The sequence below is a fragment of the Rhinopithecus roxellana genome, chromosome 8 (assembly GCF_007565055.1).
Source record: "Rhinopithecus roxellana isolate Shanxi Qingling chromosome 8, ASM756505v1, whole genome shotgun sequence".
Lineage (NCBI taxonomy): Eukaryota > Metazoa > Chordata > Mammalia > Primates > Cercopithecidae > Rhinopithecus > Rhinopithecus roxellana.
The window spans coordinates 132,620,305-132,644,769 of NC_044556.1; the positions used below are offsets into that span (position 1 = coordinate 132,620,305).

At 42.8% G+C, this 24,465-nt stretch overlaps 1 protein-coding gene across 1 annotated transcript; it reads right to left on the reverse strand.

The window, feature by feature from the left end:
- Positions 1–1,997: 1,997 nt before the first annotated feature.
- On the reverse strand, positions 1,998–18,305 carry RNASEL (ribonuclease L). The gene is made up of 7 exons (XM_010368914.2): positions 18,187–18,305; positions 14,383–16,025; positions 12,491–12,576; positions 10,464–10,669; positions 9,658–9,790; positions 4,625–4,758; positions 1,998–3,947 (listed from the first exon to the last, which is right to left on the reverse strand). Exons 2-7 carry the CDS (start codon positions 15,860–15,862, stop codon positions 3,761–3,763), a joined length of 2,226 nt encoding a protein of 741 aa, XP_010367216.1. The 5' UTR covers positions 15,863–16,025; positions 18,187–18,305; the 3' UTR covers positions 1,998–3,760.
- Between the last annotated feature and the right edge of the window lie 6,160 nt (positions 18,306–24,465).

The following is a 24,465-nucleotide window of genomic DNA, read 5'->3' on the forward strand; positions in this document are numbered from 1 at the left end:
TGAGGGCAAGGAACACCTGGCCCACCCAGGGCGGAAAACCGCTTAAAGGCATTCTTAAATCACAAACAATAGCATGAGTGATCTGTGCCTTAAGGACATGCTCCTGCTGCAGATAACTAGCCCAACCCATCCCTTTATTTTGGCCCATCCTTTTATTTCCCATAAGTAATACTTTTAGTTAATCTATAATCTATAGAAACAATGCTTATCACTGACTTACTGTTAATAAATACATGGGTAAATCTCTGTTTGGGGTTCAGCTCTGCAGGCTGTGAGACCCCTGATTTCCCACTCCACACCTCTTTGTTTCTGTGTGTATGTCTTTAATTCCTCTAGCAATGCTGGTTTAGGGTTTCCCTGACCGAGCTGGTCTCAGCAGCGTCTTTTGTTTGTTTGTTTGTTTTTGAGAGAGTCTGGCTCTGTTACCCAGGCTGGAGTGCAGTGGCCTGATCTCTGTGCACTGCAACCTCTGCCTCCCAGGCTCAAGCTATCCTCCCATCTCAGCCTTCCGAGTAGCTGGGACCACAGGCACATGCCACCAGGTCTGGCTAATTTTTTTTTTTTCTGCATTTTTAGTAGAGACAGGGTTTCACCTTGTTGCCCAGGCTGGTCTTGAACTCCTGATCTCAAGTGACCTGCCTGCTTCAGCCTCCAAAATGCAGAGATTACAGATGTAAGCCACTACACCTGGCCCCATCTTTTGGTCTTAGTCTAAGCAAATAAGCCATAAAGCAATGAAAATATTACACAATGAAAAACACTGTGGAGGTGATGAAAAAACATACCTTTAAAAAAAATATATATATATATATATATATATATATTTCTGTTCATGTGATAGGAGACTGGCAGAGCATAAACATTTGCTGCAAGCCTATTATGTGCCAGGTGATTGTCTTAGTCACTTTTGTCCATCGGGCCTGGTGAAGACTCTCATTGTGGCTTGCAGATGGACAGTTTCTCTCTGTGTGCTCATAAGGCAGTGAGAAAGGAGAGCTCTTTCTCTCTTCTTATGAGGTCATTAATCCCAACATGAGGGCCCTATCCTCATGACCTCATCTAACACTAATTACCTCCCAAAGACCCCATCTTCAAATACTAACACACTGGGGGGGTTAGGGCTTCTATGTATGGACTTGGGAGGGACACAATTCAGTCTATAGCAGTAATTAAGAACAGCAACAAGTAAAACTGGGTGTGTAGTATATGCCAGGCACTGTACTAGGCACTTAGGCAAGCCTGAGAGAAAATCTCCACAGAAAGGAAAAAGGAAAGCTGAATTTCCCAGGGTCTCCTCCAGAGGAAGGTTGTGCTGTTCTTTACCCAAATCATCTTGAAAGCCCACTGTCTCCTAAAGCTGATGGAGTACAGAATGGAAGAGCTGACCCAGGGCTCAGCTCCAAGACTTACCTCTCTCCCAGGCTGCAGCTCCAGTAAAGACCCACCAAAAATCAAATGTTAAATGTTCTTCTCGACCTATGAATTCAAGGAGTATCTTATAACTTAAACACACTACATACTTATAACATACCAGGAACCATGTGAGGAACTGGGATATGACCTCTGCTCTCTCAGGCCTATTGGAGAGACATGTAAATGCCACCAACTGCTGAGTAAAACATATCGGGAGAGAGCTTCTACCCCCGAGCAAGAGTACAGAATCAGCCTGCCTAACACAGGACCTGATATGAACTACATGCTCAGTGAAACGTTTGTGGTGATGACAACTGAATGAGAAATGTTTGCAGAATGTCAACAGAAACTCTCAGAGAACTCAAGCAGAGGGAAAATGATCGTTTCCTCCTTTCTCTCGCTACATGCTAGGCCCACATTGTTCCAGAATTACTAGAGAGTCAAAAATAACTCCTTTTCCCATTTTCAGACAGCAGGATGTCCTTTCTTAAAACTTACCCAGGAATTACTTAGTGAATATTTCCTATTGTAGATATCACCCACTCCCTAAAGTGGAAATGTCACTTAAAGAAAATCAGACTAAATAAGATGATTTAAAGTTTTATTGAGTAAGCTTCACAAATGGCCATTTTGATTGACATATCCAGGTGCTCATTACCAATCAGACAACCAAAGCTTCATTTTAAAAGTTAAAGCAATCTTGCTGCTCATAAAATATTTTTTAAGCCTTAAATCTGTTCCTAACCAACATTAAATTTCATTCGGCGATATCTATTTATCCATTGCTAGATACCTCCTTTTCAGAAAGAACCTAAGGTACTGTTTTATTCCCATTACAAAGCTCCATCTAAACCACCACAATGATTCATGGAAAGAACATCAGACTTAGCACCAAAAAATTTGTTCAAATCAAGATAGTAACGCTTCCTAGCTATATGTCCTAGAGGAAATCAAAATGTTTCTAACCTTAGTTTCCTCATTAGCAAAATAAGGATAACAATGTTGACCTTAAAGGATTGTTTTGAAAATTAAATAAAATAAAATATGCAGATGCAATGTATACATTATAAAGCACCAGAAAATGTAAGACAGTATTATTATTCATGTACAAAGATGGTTCGTTCATTATTCAATGCATATTTATTGAACATTCCCACTTGGCAGACTTTTTGCTTGGCAGTGAAGATACAAAGTCAAGAAAAGATAGCCATCACCCGTAAGGAGCCTATATTCCAGTGGAGGAACCAAAACTAAAAGGCGGAGGAAAGCTCTGGGTGCTTGGGAGCCAGAAAGAGCTCCTAGACTGGGTATGGGAAGTGAGGGAGGCCTGGAAGCCTCCTGAGGGGCTGACACCAGAAGGAACTCCATCGCTACTGATCCAGCAAGAGTAAACAAATCTGAGTCTCTCCTCTGCGGGGTGGTCCACACACTCCACAGTCCTGGGTCCTAAGAGAGTTCAAAAGCATCCCAACCCCTTAAGGTAGACTTTCTCAACCTCAGCACCATTGATATTTGGTCTGGATAATTCTTTGTTGCAGGGGCTATCCTGTGCAAGGTAAGTTTGGCAGCATCCCTGGCCTTGACTCACTAAATGCCATAGCATGCGCCCCACAAAGCTGTGACACCAAAAACTTCTTCAGACACTGCTAAATGCTCTCTGCAGTGCAAAATTGCCCCCTAGTTGAGAACTACTGCCTAAGGTCATGGAAAACCAATGCAGTTGGTTCTGGAAGGAGTGGAATTCATGCACTCAGTGCCCAGACTTATACTAGATGCTCAATAAATACTGAATGAATGAATGAGTGAATGAGCTTCCTGGAGCCCCTATATATGTTTTGGGACTCATCTGGAAGAGCCCTGGAAGGATAGTTAAGTTTTAAGGTACCCAAATGAGAGGTACCAATAACACCATGTCCATTTATAAAGTGCTAGGTATAAATTGAATAATCTTGGGCCAGTAGCTCACACTCTATGAGTCTCAGGTTCCTCAGTTCTTAAATGGGGATGATAATCCCTGTGTTGCAAGATCATTGGGAAAATTAAATGAGAGAATTGTAACATACGCAGCATTAGGGGTCAAGGCACTCATTCTTTTGGAGCAATTGACAAAAGGAATCTTAGCAGAATGTCATCCCAGTTAGTGGGTAAAGCTTATGGGCTAGTGTAGTCTGGGCATATATTGCTTTTGTTATAGACATATGGAATACACAATGCCAGGGACTGACATATCAGCTATGCAACTCATCCCTCACAAGCAACCTGGTGAGTTAAAAGGCCCAGAACGTTGTGACTTGCCAAGGACTCTACAGCTAATAAGTAGTTCCCTGAAGTCCAACAAATCAGTCCATCAGCACCGAGGGCTGGCCAACCTACTGGCCCCACCAGCTCCATCACACTGAGGCTTGTTTGAACTGTGGGTTTGGGGGAAATGCTTTCTATATTCTGTGTTCTGTAGTTTTGTATAGACATAGATCACCAGATCTGGAAATGTCTTCTGAAAATACCGGGAAGGGTCTCCAATTTTTAATTTCATCCTGAAATAAAACACAGATGGTTCAGCATGCTTGCCCCAAATTATTCTTCCCCACTTCACAGCATATGGCCCTGAAGATCTCTTTGCTTGCTTGATTTCTATTGCAGAATGCATAAGGACTTTGGAATCTGACAGAGCAAGACTCCTCCCCTGACTCTTCAACTAATTGTGCAACCTTTGGCCACAATCTTTCTGCACTTTAGATTGTTCATTCATAAAATGGAAATAGTGCAATGCCACAATCCTCTACCTATAATTCCAAAATCTAGAAGAGCCCTGAACTGCGAGACTTTTTTGTGAGTTTGCAGCTAACATTTTTGTCAGCAAAAGTTGATCTAACTAATGTGGGCTATTTTTAGACGTATGTAACTCTACATTCACTTTATCTAGCCGTCCAGTCTCCTGTGTTACTTCACAGAAGGGAGTCACTAGCTCCTGTTCAATTTGTTTTACCATTTATCCAACAAAAAAATAACAAAGAAGACGAACGCCTGCTGGACATGTCCCTCATTAATTGTAAGGCCACAGTGATAGCCCTTTTACACACAGAGGGAAGGAATTACTTTTCTTTCATCAAAATAAATTTTCTTTTTTTCATCATAGATATAAACTTAGAATTGGATTTTTTAAATTGTTCTCATTTCACATATAATTTGTAGGAATGAAAGCAATACTTACTTTTTATGCTTTTCTTCATCAATGTGTTCTCCCAAATTCCGGATGAACTTTAGCAGATCACCCACAGTGTTCTGGTAGAAATTGCCTGTTTTTTTATAAAACTCATTCATTTTTTTCATAACATCTTCATTAACCTAAAAACACACACACACACACAAATGTGGTAGCAACACAAAATAAATCCTGATGGAATATTCATACCAAAAGGCAAAATATAAATTTGAATATATTCATATATTCTATAATTACCAACTAATTAATAAAGCAAAATAATTTTAAAAGGGAAGTAAATGCTGTATACCAAAATGCTAACTATAATTGTGTCTGGGCCGGGCACGGTGGCTCACATCTGAAGTCCCAGCACTTTGAGAGGTCGAAATGGGCAGATTACCTGAGGTCAGGAGTTTGAGACCAGCCTGGCCAACATAGTGAAACCTCGTTTCTACTAAAAATACAAAAATTAGCTGGGCGTGGTGGCGCCGCCTGTAATCCCAGCTACTTGGGAGACCGAGGCAGGAGAGTCTCTTGAACCTGGGAGGTGGAGGTTGCAGTGAGCTGAGATTGCGCTACTGCACTCCAGCCTCGGCAATGGAGCAAGACTCCATCTTAAAATAATACTTTTTTTTTTTTTTTTTTTTGTGAGATGGAGTCTCACTCTGTCGCCAGAGCTGGAGTGCAGTGGCACGATCTCAGCTCACTGTAACCTCTGCCTCCCAGGTTCAAGCAATTCTCCTGCCTCAGCCTCCTGAGTAGCTGGGATTACAGGCACCTGCCACTACGCCCAGCTAATTTTTTTTTTTTTTTGTATTTTTAGTAGAGACAGGGTTTCACCATGTTGGCCAGGCTGGTCTCAAACTCCTGACCTCGTGATTCGCCCACCTCGGCCTCCCAAAGTGCTGGTCATTACAGGCATGAGACACTGCACTCAGCAAAAAAATTAAAATTTTTTAAAAATTAAAACTATATATATAATTGTGTCTGGACGTGAGATTATAAGTATGTTCAAATGTGTGTCTGTATTTTCCAAGTAAATTGTTTTCATAAGAAATTAAATATATTAAAATATGGTTAAAAAATCTTTGACTACTATACTAGGAAATTTGCTTATTATACTATACAATATTTTTATCCTGTGGTCACCCTTTCAAATTCGTACTTGATTACATTTCTTTCTTTAAAAGGGCTGTTCAGACTGAAACCAGGCCTGGCAACCATGGCCAAAGTGAACGGTTATTTTGTTTGTTTGTTTTTGTTTTTTTAGGTATATTTCCAAAAGGAATAATTAATATTGTTAAAGTGATCACCCTGCCCAAAGCAATCTACACATTCAACACAATCGCTATCAAAATACCAACATCATTTTTCACAGCATTAGAAAAAACAATCCTGGTGGCGGGCGCCTGTAGTCCCAGCTACTCCGGAGGCTGAGGCAGGAGAATGGCGGGAACCCGGGAGGCGGAGCTTGTAGTGAGCTGAGATCCGGCCACTGCACTCCAGCCCGGGCGACAGAGCAAGACTCTGCCTCAAAAAAAAAAAAAGAAAAGAAAAGAAAAAACAATCCTAAAATTCACGTGAAACCAAAAAAGAGCCCCAATAGCCACAGGCATCTTAAGGAAAAAGAACAAAGTTGGAGGTATCACATTATGATATACCTCCGATTATTCTGCAAGGCTAATATAACCAAAACGGCACAGTACTGGTATAAAAATAGACACATAGATCAATGGAACAGAACAGAGAACCCACAAATAAACCCACGTCTCCACAACCAACTGATCTTTGACAAAGTCAGCAAAAACACACACTGGGAAAAGGACACCCTATTCAGTAAGTGGTGCTGGGACAATTAGATTGCCATATGTAGAAGATTAAAACTAGACCTCTCTCTCACACTGTATACAAAAATCAACTCAAGATGGATTAAAGACTTAAATGTAAGACCTGAAACTACAAAAATAGTAAAAGAAAATCTAAGAAAAACTCTTCTGGACATTGGTCTAGGCAAAGAATTCATGACTAAGACCTCAAAAGCACAAACAACAAAAATAAAGAGAGAGATGGGGTTTAATTAAACTAAAAACTTCTGCACAGCAAAAGAAATAAACAGAGCAAACAAACAACCTGCAGCATGGGAAAAAAAATATTTGCAAACTATGCATCCAACAGAGGACTGATATCCAGAATTTACAAGGAACTCAAACAACTTAACAATAAAAAATAATAAGCTCATTAAAAGGTGGGCAAATGACATGAACAGACATTTCTCAAAAGAAGACATACAAACGGCCAAAAAGCATATGAAAAAATGCTCTGGAGTGCAGTGGCACCATCTTAGCTCACCGCAACCTCTGCTTCACAGGCTGAAGCAATTCTCATGCCTCAGCCTCCCAAGTAGCTGGGATTACAGACGTGTGCCACAATGCTTGGCTAAGTTTTGTATTTTTAGTAGAGATAGGATTTCACCATTTTGGCCAGGCTGGTCTCAAACTCCTGACCTCAAGTGATCCACCCACCTCGGCCTCCCAAAGTGCTGGGATTACAGGCGTGAGCCATTGCACTCAGCCCAAGAAACCTTATATCAAAAAGATACCTGCACTCATATGTTTACTACAGCACTATTCATAATAGCAAAGATATGGAATCCACCTCAGTGTCCATCAACAGATGATTGGATAAAGAAAATGTTTATATATATATATATATTTCAGTCATAAAAAAGAAGGATGAAATCATGTCTTTTGTAGCCACATGGATGGAACTAGAGGCCATTATCTTAAGTGAAATGACTCACAAACAGAAAGTCAAGTATCACATGTTCTCACTTATAAGTGGCAGCTCAATAATGTGTACACATGGATGTATGGAGTGGAATAATAGAATTGGAGACTTGGAAAGGTGGGAGGGTTGGAGGAGGGAGAGGGATGAGAAATTACTTAATGGGTACAATGTACGTTATTCAGGTAATGGTTAAACTAAGAGCCCAACTTTACCACTAGACAATATATCCATGTAACAAAACTGTACTAGTACCCTCTAAAGTTTATATTTTAAACAAGGTTACTTGTTTCTCCTTGCCTGCAGGTATCCCGGGGCAACTCCTTTCATATCATAGTAATGTCATCCTCTTTCTCTGTGCTTGTCACCCTCATAGATACAGAGCCATAGATGGCTCTCAGAAAGAGTTTGGGCTACAAGATCAAAATGCAACAGTCAAGAATCCAGTGGGTCACTTAGGACTGATGAAAGAGCAATGCTAGTGAGGATGCTGCTGAGACTGGCCAGGTGCACTCTGTGCAGAACACCCGTGAGAAATGTCAAGCACGTATGTGTGGCAGGATGGGGCAAGTCAAGAACCAATACAGTCATACAAGCTGGAAAACTTGGGCTCCAGACCTATGCTAACAAAATTAATTGTGTCACCATGAAAAGGGGCAAGTCAGCAGGAAAACAAAGTGTAAAATGGGGATTAAAAGGTAAAACTTGAAGTTAAAACTTGAAGTCTATCAAAATTCAATATAAGCTCATAGAATTTCAGGAAAAGAACCAATACATTGGGAATAAAAGAACAAGTTCCTCTTTCCAGCTCTGCCAATCTCTGACTGTCCGGGCGTGAGTAATTTGAGTGTGGTCTCTGAGCCTCAGTTTCCTCAGTGAATAAATGAGTTGGTAGACTTGATGCCATCATAGTTTTGTGTAGTGGTGTGGCTTAAGCACATGGCCTCTGCAGCCATCCTTCCCAGCTTCAAATCCTGGTGCACCCCTTACTGGTTCTGTGTAGTTGGAAAAATTATTTGTCTGTGCCTCAGCTTGCTCATCTGCAAAATATAGATGATTGTCTCAGCAGTAGTGATAAGGATTAAATGTAGTAACTCATGTAAAGTCCCAAGAACTATGGCTGCTACATAATCAAGCACTATGTAATCATTAGCTATCACTATCACAGCTGCTTTCAAATTCCTTTGTTTCTACAAGTTAAAGTTTTAGCCAAAGTTTGATAGACATTCGTTTAGTAGAGTTATGGCACATCTACTCCACGCCAGGGATACAATAACTCACAAGACAATGGGTAGTCTCTGCCTTCACGGAACTTACAGGCTAGCAAGGAAAATGGACTATAAGCCAGTAATTATGAGTGTGATGTGCAGTCTAGAGACCAGTGAGGGAAGGAAAGCAAAACAAGAATCAGGAGAAGCAGTAACCCAGGTCAGGCCTAGGATAGGAAGCTGTTGGTTTCCAAGACCTGAAGATTATGGGTTCTCCCATAGTGCTTTGCACATGTCCCTGGGATGCCCAGCACACATCCCACAGCATCATTTCCATGGGCTTCTCAGCCCCACAGGGACACACTGTATTCTGCTTTGTATGCTCAGGGCCTTGCATGGGTGGTCTAGCACATAATTGGTACTGTATAGATGTTTGTTAATTAATAATGAAAGTTCTGACAGTACTGACTAGATTGAGATGGTGAATAATTTTTGTAGAGTTCCACTATACTTAATGCAAGTTACATGGAACTTTTCTTAAAGAGAGCAATTTGAAAGATCATCTTTTCTTCATAGTCTATTTCCTCAGGCACAATGTAGGTCTGTGTGTGGATCCTGAGAGCTGGGCTGTTCACAGGCAGTGGAGGCAGCCAGGCCGTACCCGGACTGAAACGCCTCATGGTGAAGCACTTCACTTAGATTAAGTTCTATTTAGTCAGCTGCTCTTGCCATAATGGTAATAGGATTATCAGCCAAGTGTGAGGGAAAGGCTCGTGGGCTGGAATAAGGCCATCCAGGGGGGTCCTGAATAAAAGTCTATCAGAGAGGCATGAGTCTGAATGGGACAGAGAGAGGGCCAGCTTCTGAAAGTGGAAGTAGACACCCCAGTGGGGAGCCTAAGGGAACAGGGATGGGGAGGGCAGGAGAGGAAATCACCTCTTTCAGGCTCTGGTTGGCCACTGGTATAAAATAAGATAGGAAAACTAACATGAAACATTACACAAATTCTTATTCCTGGAATAACCCCTGCGCTGTAGGAATTATTCATACCTTAGTCGTCCACTTGTCAAAACTTATGGAATGTTCAGAAGGCCCAGGTTGCAGTAGTCTGAGGATCTCACTTTTATGTTTTCGTGTTTTGATGTCAGATTCATTTCCCACATTCCGAAGCGTCCTATAGCGGCTGAAGATGACTAAATGATCTAAATGATCATGATCACCCCATCCCTCCCTTTCCTTTTCTAGAAAAAGGAAACTGTTAGATTTTGGCGTTTTTGTGTTTTCTTTTTCTTTTTTTGTTTTTTTGAGATGGAGTCTTGCTCTGTCCCCCAGACAAGAATGTAGTGGCACAATCTTGGCTCACGGCAACCTCCACCTCCTGGGTTCAAGCGATTCTCCTGCCTCAGCCTCCCAAGTAGGTGGCATTACAGGCACCTGCCACCACGCTCGGCTAATTTTTGTATTTTTAGTAGAGACAGGGTTTCACCATGCTGACCAGGCTGGTCTGGAACTCCTGACCTTGTGATCTGCCCGCCTCGGCCTCCCAAAGTGCTGGGATTACAGGCGTGAGCCACCGTGCCTGGCCAGATTTTGATTTTTAATAAAAGTAATACAACCATGTCTTCAAAAATTCTGCATGATGGGAGAGGCAAGCATCTCTTTTTTCCCCCCTTATTCTTCAGAAATGAAAAGCAGACTCCAGAGAGGTTAAGTCATCTCTCCAAGGACATACAGCCAGTAAATGCCAAGCTGAGAAAAAAGCCTGGGTCTCCTGATATGCAGCCCAGACTTCTGTCTGCACCACCTCACCCTCTCCATCCTGGAGGCCTGTGGCATCTGCTCAAAGTTTTACTTACCTCTCCCAAGTCCAAAAGAAGGGATGACCTAACAAGTCACTCAGACAGTCCCTCACATGTTCCCCAGGGTGGAAGAGACGATGAATGAGGTCCTTAGTTTCCTCATCTGGAGAAAGTTGAACTACCTCTTCATTACTTTGAGCCTTCAGCTCCTCAAATGAGATGTTTCCCTTCTTTACCACATAGAGGACCAGCCGTCCAAGGTCCTGCACAAAAGCCAAAAATCAAGCCAAAGGTGCTTACTAATTATTAGGGTTACCCTGGAAGGAGTGGTGCAGGCTATTAGCAAACAAGATGATAGGAGGAATCTGAAGTAGTTTGTAGGCTTGTTAGGGAGGGAAGACACAGATTTGTGCATAGAGACCTCTTCAAGGCAGTATGTAGCCCATACCACTTAGTTTTATGAAGAGCAAAAGATACATATGAGTCACAGTTGTTAGGGCAGACTGCTCAGAGGAAGAGAGATTTGAGCTGGGCCTCAAATGTATGGATAGAATATAGATAAATTGAGGAAAGGAAGAATGCTTTAAACAAAGGGAGAACTGGGAGCCTGGCTGGGAACTGGGACTTCGGGTCTGAGGCTATATCACGCAGCAAATAAAAAAGTCAGTCCAGGCCAGGAGAGGTGCAGTGATGACCCCAGGGATTAGGCCATGGCCAGGAGGAAAGGCCAAGAAGAAGGTCACCTAAGGAACTCTTTGCACTAGCCACCAGTCAAGGAAGGAGCTGAAATCTGATGCCACCAAACCAGGAGGCCAGACATATGGATGGAGAGTCTTGTCCATTGGGTTGAAAGTGCAGCACCCTGCAAAACTCTCCAGGAAAGACCTACCCTGAAAGGGTCAGAATCAGCCTGGGAGCTTTGGTCTATAGCGGCCAATCTCCATGCCCTCTCAGGAGCAACAGCTATTTCAGAGTCATCATCTTTTTGGCCAAGCTTAGGTTCTTTCAAGCTGGGAATTGACCTCACTCCTCCCAGGAGTTTTCAGAGAACCTTAGTATCCAGCCTTCTTCAGAGCGTAGCCCACGAGTTTGAATTTGTGGTGAAAGAAACCTCACTTACTTTGTTCTTAGGTAGAAAAATAATTCCTCAATGAATATAGGAGATATTTGAAATTCTCTTCTGGAGAGGAGATGTGGCATGCTCAGTTTATTTACTTATTAAGCTAATGGAGGAAGAGAGATTCAAAGAGATACAGTAAGGGGACACAGCGACAGCCAACTCCGCACCGACCCAAGCTGTTGCACGTTCCCCTTGTCATCTTGAAAGCTCTGCTGAAGGAGAAGCCCAAGGAAATGCCGTGGCCTGCAGGGGAGTCAGGACAGTGAGCAAGATGGGGAAAGCCTTGAACGTTCTTTTTTTCCTGGTTAAAATAGAAAGCCCTCCAATTGCCCATAGGAAATAAGGTAAAGAACTGTGATGGTTAATATTGAGTGTCAACTTGATTGAGTTGAAGGATGCAAAGTATTATCCCTGGGTGTGTCTGTGAGGGTGTTGCCAAAGGAGAGTAACATTTGAGTCAGTGGACTGGGAGAGGCAGACCCACCTTCAGTCTGGGTGGGCACCATCTAATCAGCTGCCAGCATGGCTAAAATAAAGCAGGCAGAAAATGAAAGAGCAGATGACTTGCTAAGACTTCTGGCCTTCCTCTTTCTCCTGTGCTGGATGCTTCCTGCCCTCAAACATCAGTATCCAAGTTCTTCAGCTTATGGACTTTTGCACTTACACCAGTGGTTTGCCAGGGGCTCTCAAGCCTTTGGCCACAGAGTGAAGGCTGCACGTCAGCTTCCCTACTTTTGAGGTTTTGGTACTCAGACTGATCCACCACTGGCTTCCTTGTTCCCCAGCTTGCAGATGGCCTATTGTGGGACTTTATGTTGTGACCGTGTGAGTCAATTCTCCTTAATAAACTCCCTTTCATATACACATATGTCCTACTAGTTCTGTCCCTCTAGAGAACCCTGACTACTACATGAAAGAACAAGGAGGCAGTAAGAAGAAAGGTAAACTGGATTGTAGAATTTACCTCTAGATCTCTCTTGACTTCCTGTGGATCTCCAGTCCACTTGATGCTCTTATCAAAATCTGCCAGGTGAACAGCATTCTTAGAATCTAAGGAAAAGCGTGCAGAGGCACATTGAAAACACTCATTCTCTGGCCGGGCGCGGTGGCTCAAGCCTGTAATCCCAGCACTTTGGGAGGCTGAGACGGGTGGATCACGAGGTCAGGAGATCGAGACCATCCTGGCTAACACGGTGAAACCTCGTCTCTACTAAAAATACAAAAATTAGCCGGGCGAGGTGGCGGGCGCCTGTAGTCCCAGCTACTCGGGAGGCTGAGGCAGGAGAATCGCATAAACCCGGGAGGCGGAGGTTGCAGTGAGCTGAGATCCGGCCACTGTACTCCAGCCAGGGCGACAGAGCGAGACTCTGCCTCAAAAAAAAAAAAAAAAGAAAGAAAGAAAGTACTCATTCTCCATAAAGTGAGAGTCAATTGATTTACATAAACATGTAACATGCTGTAAAAATCATCATCTCCGTGGAAGGCAATAATAAACCTTATATCTGTATTGCCATTCACCCCTCAAAACACCGCCATGTGCGCTGTTTCATTTGATCTATTAGGTACCTGCCAAGAGCAGCACTTACATTTTATTTTTTCCAGGTCAGGGGGTAGGAAGGGATGAGGATAAATTTTTTTTTTATTATACTTTATGTTCTAGGGTACAGGTGCACAACGTGCAGGTTTGTTACATATGTATACATGTGCCATGTTGGTGTGCTGCACCCATTAACTCGTCATTCACATTAGGTGTATCTCCTAATGCTGTCCCTCCCCCCTCCCCCACCCCACGACAGGCCCCAGTGTGTAATGTTCCCCTTCCTGTGTCCAAGTGTTTGCATTGTTCAGTTCCCACCTATGAATGAGAACATGCAGTATTTGGTTTTCTGTTCTTGTGATAGTTTGCTGAGAATGATGGTTTCCAGCTGCATCCATGTCCCTACAAAGGATATGAATGGGATGAGGATAAATTTAACCAGCTCCTCGTTCATGCAGTTCCAGGGGCCAAAAGCACAGATTTGTAAAGGAGCTGTTCCCTTACACTGAGCTTAAATCTCAGTGCATGTCTATGGATCAGGTACGTACTCTGCTTAGACCTTTAGGCAAGAACAGCCTTTCCTGAGCACCTATGATGTATCAAATGCCTTACCACTTCATCATCGCACTTAGACCTCATAACAAACTGATGAAGGAGGCATTATCAGTCTCAAGTGAAGAAACTGAGGCTCACAGTATCAAGTGACTTGTCTGAGGTTATAAAGCTACAAAGTAGGCTTCAAGTCACCCTAATCATTGCCGAAGCCCTGGCTTGCTACCCTGTACCATATTGCTTCCTGGGACTTTCCGCTCAGCTCTGCTTTTCTTTTAACATTTAAAAGAAAATGCTATTTTTCTTTCCTTTGTTTGGCTTGGACCAGTGGATTCTGACTTGTTCTGCCTTGGATTCTGTGTCTTCACTACATCACATGTTGTCCCGACATCCTCAACTTTGACCTCAATTTTGCCAGTAAACTTCATGGTTACTGCCACCTTGTCTGAAGGAACTCACCTCTAGGATTCTCAAATTTCTAGAGCTACTTTGATCCATGACAGGCCATCATCTGTTTATTTTGCCAATGGCAATATAAGGCTAGCCTGGTATTCTGTTGGCATCAACCAGCCTCCATGTAGACTAACAGAACCCAGTTATAATTGGTAGCAGGAGACACTGCACTGTAATTATGAATTTGTTGTAATGATCCTCAAATTGAATCATCCACATTTACTCTAGGCCTTTACTCCCTGCAATGAAAAACTTTTCCTTTCATAAACAAAGATCCCACAATTTCTAAGAGAGAATTGGAATTGCGGGCTCACCTATTAAGATGTTTTGTGGTTGCAGATCCTGGTGGGTGTATGCACAGGACAAGTGTAATTCTTGAACAGCCTTAAATATAGATGACAGGACATTTCGGGCAAACTCATCTTCCTCATTTTCCACATCTTCCCCTCTGTGCACCTCCAAACACGCTTCCAGAGTCTGCTCACAGAGAGTGACACACACAAACAAATGGCCCCTGTGGCTCTCACTCCCATAGAATGTCACCAAGTGACTGTTCTCTCGGCTGCTTTGCAGACAAGAGACTTCCTGCCGTGCACGTGGGCTGCCCTCACAGAACGTCTTCACGGCTACTTCTTGCTTCTCATAGAACCCCAGGTAGATGCCTCCTTCTGAAGTATCAGCAATTTTGTATTTTTCATCAATAAAGAACTTGAGTTTGCCAATCATAGGGCGGTATATTCTGTGGAGATCCTTCAGGGCTGCCCCCCAGTGTGAGCTCTGAGGCTTCCAGTCTTCGGCAGGAGGGTGAAAATGTTCTTTGGCTCCATGAGAGAGAAGTAACTTCACAAGGGAACTGTCATAATTCCGCCTGGCTATCATAACAAGATCCCCACAATCTGTACTGGCTCCACGGTTGCACAGCAACTGGGCGATTTTCTTCAGTTTGAGTTCAACAGCAAGCAGCAGTGCTGTTTTGCCATCACTGTCTGTGTCATTAATCTCTATGTGCTCTTGCTCCAGAAGCCTCTGCACCAAACCCAAGTGCTTCTTCTCCACTGCCAGGATCAAGGGCGTCTTCCCTCTTTCTCCCCTCACATTGACATCAGCCCCATGGTCCAGCAGCAGATGCGTAATAGCCTCCACATCACTATTGTGAGAGCTCAGGAGAGTATGGATCAAGGCATTTCTGCCCATATTGTCACAGGCGTTGACATCTGCCCCCATCTCATCAAGGAGAATCTTCAAGACCTCTACGTGTCCTTCTTTGGCAGCGTCCATGAGAGCTGTGGCTCCTCCTTTCCTCAGCCGCTCTTGATCTTCCTTTGTCTTTCGCCTCAAATTCACATTTGCTCCTCTCTCATAAAGGAATTTTAGGGCTTTGACATGACCATACACAGCGGCTTCCATGAAGGCTGTGAAGCCATAAAAATCACACTCATTGACATCTGCTCCTTTAGAAAGGAAAAGTTCCAGCAGCTTCACGTTCCCCGCAATCGCTGCGACGATAAAAGGCGTGGCCCCATTCTTCTTCCTCAGAACAGGGTCGGCATCATAACGAAGCAGAAGTTCCACAATGTCCTCCCTGCTCATTTGTACTGCGTTATGCAGAGGTGTCCAACCCCCTTCGTCTTCCTGAAAATTCACATTGGCCCCACCTTCCAGCAATTGCCGGACCAGGTCAACATCTTCGGTTTGAACAGCTTTAATCAGCAGGTGATTGTCTTCCACTGTAGCCCTTCTACCACTGGAGGACGTGGGTCCCTCCTGGGGGTTGTTATGATCCCTGGTCTCCATGACGGTAAATGCCACCTGCTACCACTTTTGCCTTTTCCTTGAGAAAATGCAAACTTACCTCCTTGCACTTAATCAAAGAAGCTTTGAGTGTAAATTGGGATTCTCTGGCAACAGAGCAGCAGTGTGAGGAAGGAACAATGTTCTCAGTCTTCTGATATTCCACCTGGCGACAAAGAGAGGTGCTTTGTAATTTTACAATAGGGAGAAAACACTTGGATTAGAGAAATTAATTATATTAGCATTTTTCTAAATATATATATTTATTTCTTATAAAACTTTTAAATTACAGAATATTATAAATATATGTAAATTCAAAATAAGAAAATTATTTCTCTAGTCCCAATGCCCAGAAACAGCCAATGATAATATTTTAGCGTATTTCTATATATTTATTAAGACATTTGGAATTATACCCTGTTAGTAACCTTGTATCCTACTTTGTTTCATTTAATGCCATACCATAAGTCATTTCCTATGTTACTGCAAAGTCTTGTAAAACATTTTTCATGGCTGTGTAATATGAAATCATACAGTTGTTTCATTTCTCTATTACTGAGTGGTTTTCAAAAATAAGTTTTAAAGGGTTTTTTAAAATTTAAAAATTCTAAATGATGTTGCAGCAAATTCAGCTTATTTTAGTTTATTTTATTATGATAGATCTTATGATAGATTTCATATGATAGACTTCAAAGAACTGAATGACTATTCAAAAGATATGATTGCATTTAGGATTTTTAACCTGTATTAACAAATTGCTTTCAATGTCATATAAATATATTCTTACCAGAGATAGGTGGCTTCTTAAAAAAAAAAAAAAGAAGACCCTGAAAATATGCACATCAATCATGTATCAATAAAAAAAGAATCATTCAATAGGAAAAATATATTTCTTGGCTTTTTTTCCCTTCGCATTTCTCATGTCACCATGAAGGTTGATCACTCTGTTTGCTGACTCTATGCATGTCCTCTTTGTACAACCGTGTGCCCCTGTTTAAAGTACAGACAATATCTGACTTATGATAGTTCAACTTATGATTTTTTTGACTTTGCAATGGTGGAAAAACCATAAACATTCAGTAGAAACCACACTTCAAGTACACATACAACCATTCTGTTTTTTACTTTCAGCATAGCATTCGATAAATACATGAGACATTTAACACTTTATTATAAAATAAGCTTTGAGCTAGATGATTTTGCCCAACTGTAGCCTAATGTAAGTGTTCTGAGCACATTTAAGGTAAGCTAGGATAAGCTATGACATTCAGTAGATTAGATGTATTAAATGTACTTTTGACTTAAAATATTTTCAATTTAGGATGGGTTTATCTGTATGTAACCCCATCATAAGTCAAGGAGTATCTGCAGTAGTGAAAAGAGCTCATACTCTGACCTTAGGGAGATCTAAGTTTGAGCTTGTGGCTGTGTAATTTTTTACTATTACTTCCTGTAACCTTGGATTGTTGAATCTCAATTTTCTGCTTCCTGAAATAGAGACAAAAACAAATAGTCATGCGTGTAAAGTACAGTCATGTGTGTAAAGTACAAAATATTAGCCTCTCAGTGAATGTTAGAGTTAATTATATCTCTTTATGAAGAAAAAAATTGCTTAATGAATTCTATTCTCCCTACACATGTGCATATAGCTACTACATGAATAGGCAACTGGCAGCTATCAATTTCATCCAACTGTCAATCAGATCTGAGAATTACAGATCCAGTTCAATCATCAGCCCGAAACTGTTGCCTGAATATTTAAATAACTGTATCTGCTATAGATTTCATGAAGCAACCCTTTTTCAGCAATCTCACCACTCTGACGGTTTCAAAGCCTCAAAGGTTAACCGATTAGCCTCTTAGAGGTTTAATTAATTGTGCAACACAAACACGATCACCAGGCAATGAAATCTTTGAACTAAAGTGTTTGTGTAGACAGTCCCCATTACAATCAGATGTGAGGTGGGCTGGTATAAACAAAGGAGCCGAGAAGGAGAGGAAATATCAGGAAGCCCTGAGTGGCACATCAGAGTTGAGAAGAGACCAGCCCGCGGAAGCACCGCAACAGACAATCCTGCTTTTGGTTTCATTTCTCAGTGCGACCAGAGATGCCTGAGAAACTGAGAACATGGATAAATGATGTGTGGACTGTGACAGAACCCTGGAAAGGCACTAGAGGAAGATCCCTCCGGGCAGCCGAGGGCTGGGAGCTCCCCTCCCACTTCCCAAGTTCTCCAGCACCTGGCCTCTCCAGTCTCCGAAGCCCAAGAATTCTTCAAGATCGACTTCTCGAGCTTTTCTAGCTTTCCTCCTTCTGCCCGCCTTACCTGCTGAACTCAGACGTCTCGGTTATTCCTTTGGCAGCCACTAAGCCTGGAAAACTGTTTGCAGCCGGAGCAGTTTCCTCCTTCTGCGTCACTGAGCAAGCAGGGCGGAGCCAAGAAAGGAGTGAGGAATGTGGTAGTGGAGGGAAAGCAGCCACAGGCTCACTCTGGCACCAGGAGCCAAGCTTCTGCTTGCATACCTTCTGGAGGAAAGCAATGGCCACTTTCTGTCTGCTGATGAGGAATGTGATGCCCCGGGTCGTGTCACTCACCTCTCAGTCTTGCAGTCTTTCAGGTGGCAGCAGTCAACTCTGTCCATCACTCTTTCATTCTTTCTTTGTCATTGCAAATTCTGGCCTTCTTGGAACAGAGGAATGGAAAGTAAACAATAAAATATTGAGCACCTATTGTGTGCCAGACACAATACTTTACATGCAGCATGATCCCAGTTAACCCCTGACAATCTTGTTGATTATGAAACTCAGGCTCACAGAAGCCAAGTAAGCCGAAAGCCCAAGCCCTGTCACCTGCCTCAGCTCACTCAACTCACAACTCTGAGGTAGTGCAGCCTCCTCAGAAAGGCACTGGACTGGCAGTCTGGAGACCCTATCCTACAGCCAGCTCTGTGGCTGCTTAGCTGAGTGACCTCAGGCATGTGATTTAACCATGTCAGGCCTCAGTTCTCTCCTGTAACTTGGTTTTGAAGGTTCCTTTCTGCTCTACAAGTTCTGTTCTTGACTATCTTCCTAGCACTGAGCTGTGTACTGTGTACTTACTGCTGCAGTGGAAAGTATTTCCATCCCCAAAGAATACCCAGCCTTGCTGGGGAGACAAAGCCCTGAGACTTGTGAACAGCAAGTAGTGGGTGGTCACTTGACGACCGGCTGGGTCGCCATCCAGACCTGGGGCCTCTACCACCCCTTATACACCAGGGACTCCCAGGCCTCGCTCCTTAACCCCAGCCTCTCTGCTGCACTTTAGACCTACAAATCTCGAATATGTGTCAAATGGAAACACTCATCTTTTCCTAAATCTGCCCCTCCTCCCATTTATCCCATCTCCACAAATAGCACCCCCACCTGGAGGCCACCCCTCATCCTCATCCCAACACCAAGTCTCTTGCTTTCATCTGCAAAGGGATGACCAGTCGAGTCCTTGTCATCATTTACAGCAAGAAACTGATGACTTGCTTCCTAGCTTCTCATCCATTATTCCACCCTGCATCATTGACTCACCATCATTTTCAGGACAAAGTTCAAAATCCTTAACCCATTATTCATTTAATTAATACTTATTGGACAGGCATGGTGGCTCACGCCTGTAATCCCAGCAGTTTGGGAGGCCGAGGCAGGCGGATCACCTGAGTTCAGGAGTTCAAGACTGCGTCTCTACTAAAAATACAAAAAGTAGCCAGGCGTGGTGTCATGCACCTGTAATCCCAGCTACTCGGGAGGCTGAGGCAGAATTGCTTGAACCCGGGAGGTGGAGGTTGAAGTGAGCCAAGATAGCACTACCACACTGCAGCCTGGACGACAGAGCAAGACTCCATCTCAAAAAAAAAGAAAAGAACTTACTGAGCCCTGACTATGCTATCAGTGACTCTTCTATATGTCTGGCATAGAGTGATTTACTGCACCAGTTCCTCATGGAGTTCTTGGAGTTTGTATTTTAATAGGGAGAAATAGATAATAAACAGTCGAAAAACCCAACATACATGATTTCAGATTGTAATACAGTCCCTCCCTGTCCCTACTCCTCATGGATATCATCAGTGCTACCCTCCAGTTCCCCATCACATTATGTCACATGCTTCTACCTCTACGTCTTGGCCTATGCTGCTTTGCTACCAGAGCTAATGATGGTAGTAAGAGTGATGAAGATGTGGATGATTCTGTTAATAGTGACAAACATTTACATAGCTCTTTAATATGGTCCAGGGACTGTTCTGAACACTTCATATATGTATTAAATTGTTTAATCTTATCCTTATGACGTCGGTACTATTTTTGTCCCCATTTTGCAGATGAGAAAACTGAAGCATAAAGTGGTTAAGCAACTTGCTCTAAGGATTTGATCTATACCACTGAACATCACAGAGAAACAGCTTGTCCCCATTTTTTTTTTTTTTTTTTTTTTTGAGACGGAGTCTCACTCTGTCACCCAGGCTGGAGTGCAGTGGCATAATCTTGGCTCACTGCAAGCTCTGCCTCCCGGGTTCAAGCGATTCTCCTGCCTCAGCCTCCTGAGTAGCTGGGATTACAGGTGCCCACCACCACGCCCAGCTAATTTTTGTATTTTCAGTAGAGATGGGGTTTCACCATGTTGGTCAGGCTGGTCTCGAACTCCCAACCTCGTGATCTGCCTGCCTCAGCCTCCCAAAGTGCTGGGATTACAGGTGTGAGTTTTTTGAGACAAAATTTTGCTCTGTCACCCAGGCTGGAGTGCAGTGGTGTGATCTTGGCTCACCACAACCTCTGCCTTCCAGGTTCAAGTGATTCTTGTGCCCCAGGCTCTCAAGTAGCTGGGATTACAGGCATGAGCAACCATGGCTGGCTAATTTTTGTATTTTTAGTAGAAACAGGGTTTCACCATGTTGGCCACGCTGGTCTCAAACTCCTGACCTCAAGTGATCCACCCGCCTCGGCCTCCCAAGGTTCTGGGATTACAGGTGTGACCCACCATTCCCAACCCCTGCCCCTATTCTTACTGAAGCCAGATAATGAACAAAATAAGTAAATAATGTAGTGTATTGTAGGCAACAAATCTACAGAAAATAATAAGGTGGAATAAGGAGGATTAAAAGTGCCAGGATGGGGATTGTGATTTTAAACAAAGCAGTCAGGAAGGATCTTGTTCAGAAGGTAACATTTGAGCAAAGACTTGAGAAGGATGCAGCAACAGCCTAGGCAGATGTCTGCATCAAGAACACAGCAGTCAGAGGAAACAGCAAGCCCACGGGTCCTGAGCAGGGAGCATGCCTGGTGGGAACAAGCAGCAGCAAGGAGGCCAGTGAGGCTGGAGCAGAGTGAGGGAGGGGAGACGACAAGCAGGGGTTCAGGTCATGCGTGACCTTAGGGCCCATTGTAAGGCTTTTGGCTTCTACGCTAAACAATATGGAAGCCATTGGAGTATTGGAGTAGAAGAGTAACATGATCTCCATTGCTTTTTTTTTCTTTAGAGGGTCATTATCAGTCCTGTGCTGAGAAGAACCTGGGGATTGAAAGCAAAGGGAGAAGTCAGAAAATCTGTTAGAAGAAAATTTCAATAATCCAACTGAGACTCAATGGTAGCACAGACCAGGGTGGTAGCATAGAGGTAACAGTGGATGTTAGTTTGTCCCGAACAAATGATTTGGTAAAAACTCCTGGAGAATGCTGACCCTTCTGGTCATAATGACATATGTTAAAGTCTAGTGAGCAGAACCATACCTGCAGTGAAACCAAGGCAAATGTATTACCAACTACAGCAAGGGAGAACTCATCCCAGGAACTGCAGAGTTTCTTTTTTTTTTCTTTTTTTTTTTTTTTTGAGATGGAGTCTTGCACTGTTACCCAGGCTGGAGTGCAGTGGCATGATCTTGGCTCACTGCAGCTGCCGCCTCCTGGGTTCAAGTGATTCTCCTGCCTTAGCCTCCCGAGTAGCTGGGATTACAGGTGTCTGCCACCACGCCCAGCTAATTTTTTTGTATTTTTAGTAGAGACGGGTTTTCATCATGTTGGCCAGGCTGGTCTCAAACTCCTGACCTTGTGATTCGCCCACCTCAGCCTCCCAAAGTGCTGGGATTACAGGCATGAACCACTGCGCTCAGCTTCTTCTACTTTTTTTTTTTTTTAAAGTGACATGATCTTGCTGTGCCACCCAGGCTGGAGTGCAGTGGTACATTCATATAGCTCACTGCAACCTCAACTTCCTGGGCTCAAGTGAACCTCCTGCCTCAGCCTCCCGAGTAAGGCATGCACCACCATGCCCGGCTAATTTTTTAATTCTTTTGTAGAGATGGGCTCTCACTGTGTTGCCCAGGCTGATTTTGAACTCCTGGCTTCAAGCAATCCTCCAGCTTTGTGCTCCCAAAGCACTGAGATTATAGATGTGAGCCATTGCACCCAGCCCCAGGATATCTTCTAAAAGGGAATTAGGATACTTACTGTAGGTTTAAGTTTTTTGTCAGGTGATTTGGGGAAGGGTTTAAGGAAATAGAGATTTGTTCTCAATTGGGTGGTGTCAGGAAGCAGAAACACTTCAGTGCCTTCATTATGATCATCTAGGAATCAGAAGGAACAAAGTGTAGCTAGCACTGTCACTGCTGAAGAAACAACAGTGGCTCATGTTACCCAGGAGAAGGGGTGTTGGTTACTTTTATGATGATACGGCGTCTTTTCTTCTCTTCGTGTTCAGTCCTCATTAAGAAGTGGCCTTATTTTTGTCTTGTTCCGCTGTAGTCACGGGACAACATCATCTACTTATTGTTGGCATTCTGCAAAATTGTTTTGTTCCATGGGAGCCAGGAGTATCGAGGAGGGGGGTGCCCCAAGAGACAGATAGAGTCTGACAACTGTCCTGGCAGAAGGAGAGATCAGTCTGTCCACAAAGAGACCCCAGTCGCTGCTGGGTTCAGAGGCCCAGACTCTGAAGACAGAATCACCAAGAACAGAAGAGACCTCTCCCAGCAGCGGATGTGAATTCCAGTCTGGGAACCTGAAGAGAGAAACCAAGGCCAAGGTGAAATGTAAGGATAGCTTCCCCCTTCCTTCCGGCTCCCTTCTTCCCACACTCAAGATGTTAGAATTAAGCAATGTTCTTAACCTTTTCTTCCTTTGACAAGAAAGATCCCTGAGACTGCAGAGATTTTCTCTAAGCTTAGGAAAAAATTGCATTTTACTTACCAAAAGCCCTTCTTGGATCTTGGTGAGAAAACAATAGGGTTGAATTGATCACTGCGCTCCAGCCTCGGTGACAGAATGAGAGCCTGTCTCCAAAAGAAGAAAGAAAGAGAGAAAAGAAAAGAAAGAAAAAAAAAAAGAAGGAAGAGAGAGAGAAAGAGAGAAAGAAAGAAAGAAGAAAGAAAGAAAGAAAGAGAAAAAGAAAGGAAAAGAAAGAGAGAAAGAGAGAAAGAAAGAAAGATTATACTGATGTTCTCACATCAGTAATATGAGAATGGTTTGGAATGGTTTGATGTTATGTAGCAATGGCTAACTGGTATAGCTACTTGCTAGCTCTTTGAATTTGGGCAATTTAGTTAAACTTTCTAGGTTTTGATTTCTGTGTCTATAAAATAAGGATGATAATAATAGTAGCTAACTTATAGGAGTATCATAAGGATTACAGAAATTAACATATGTGAAGGATTTAGAACAGTGCCTGCCACATACAAGCAGCTACCATTTTTTGAACACTTACTTTTAAGTGCTATGATAAATATTTTTCCTAAATATTCTCATTGTCATCACAAAAGTCCTATGAAGACAATATTACTGTTATTCACATTTTACAGGAAAAAGTGAGGCTCTGAGAAATTGAGTAATGTGCTGCAGTTTACTCAGCTGATAATAGCAGATGTGGAACTTAATTCAATTGCCTAACTTCCAAGCCTGCTGACTCCGTGATTAGGTTATACCAGCTGCCTGTGAGGCTGCCCCTTGGAACTGTGAGATTAACTGAGCTAAGGCAATTCTCCTTCCCAGCACGAAACAGTCACTTAAGTGGCATTCCATTACAAATATAAGATTAATCCACACATTGTTGCTTTTCTCAAACATTAAATTAAATCATTCTCCTGGTTACAGATCAAAACTTGAAAACCACCAACATTGTAAATCAAGACAACCAGCCCCCCGACACCTTTTTTCTCTCTTCTCTACAGCTTCCATATTTAAAAGTAATTTCATCCCTGTAAACTAAAGAATCTCGGTTTAACTCCTATACCTGCTGCGCTGTCTTAATTCTCATTTCTATTAAAATTTCACATGTTTATTAGAATGCATTAATAAATAAAACTACAGTGAAACAGTTTAAAGCCATTGGATGTATAATTCCAAAGGAAGAAGCCAAGCTTTAAAAGCTTGTATTGCCTGGAATGGCCACAGTGAGGCAGTAGAAGGTGAGAGACAAGTGGCCTTGCACAGTCAGAGGGCACATATTTGAAAACAGCGTTGGCTGACCTGGTTTGCAGGAATCTCATGGTCCCTGTAATACCCTGGCTTACTTAATGCCTCCAGCCTTCCATTTCTTTATCTGAAATTCTGGAATGCTGTAAACGTCAGATGAAATATGGTATTGAAGCAG

What these genes read in the sequence shown, in the direction of transcription:
- RNASEL (XM_010368914.2), bottom strand. Translation starts at nt 15,862, where the DNA reads ATGGAGACCAGGGATCATAACAACCCCCAGGAGGGACCCACGTCCTCC. An exon ending in TTCTTTTGGACTTGGGAGAG is followed by an intron (nt 9,791 to 10,463) that starts GTAAGTAAAACT and finishes AGTCATCTTCAG; the next exon opens with CCGCTATAGGACGCTTCGGA. An exon ending in TTGACAAGTGGACGACTAAG is followed by an intron (nt 4,759 to 9,657) that starts GTATGAATAATT and finishes GTGTGTTTTTAG; the next exon opens with GTTAATGAAGATGTTATGAA.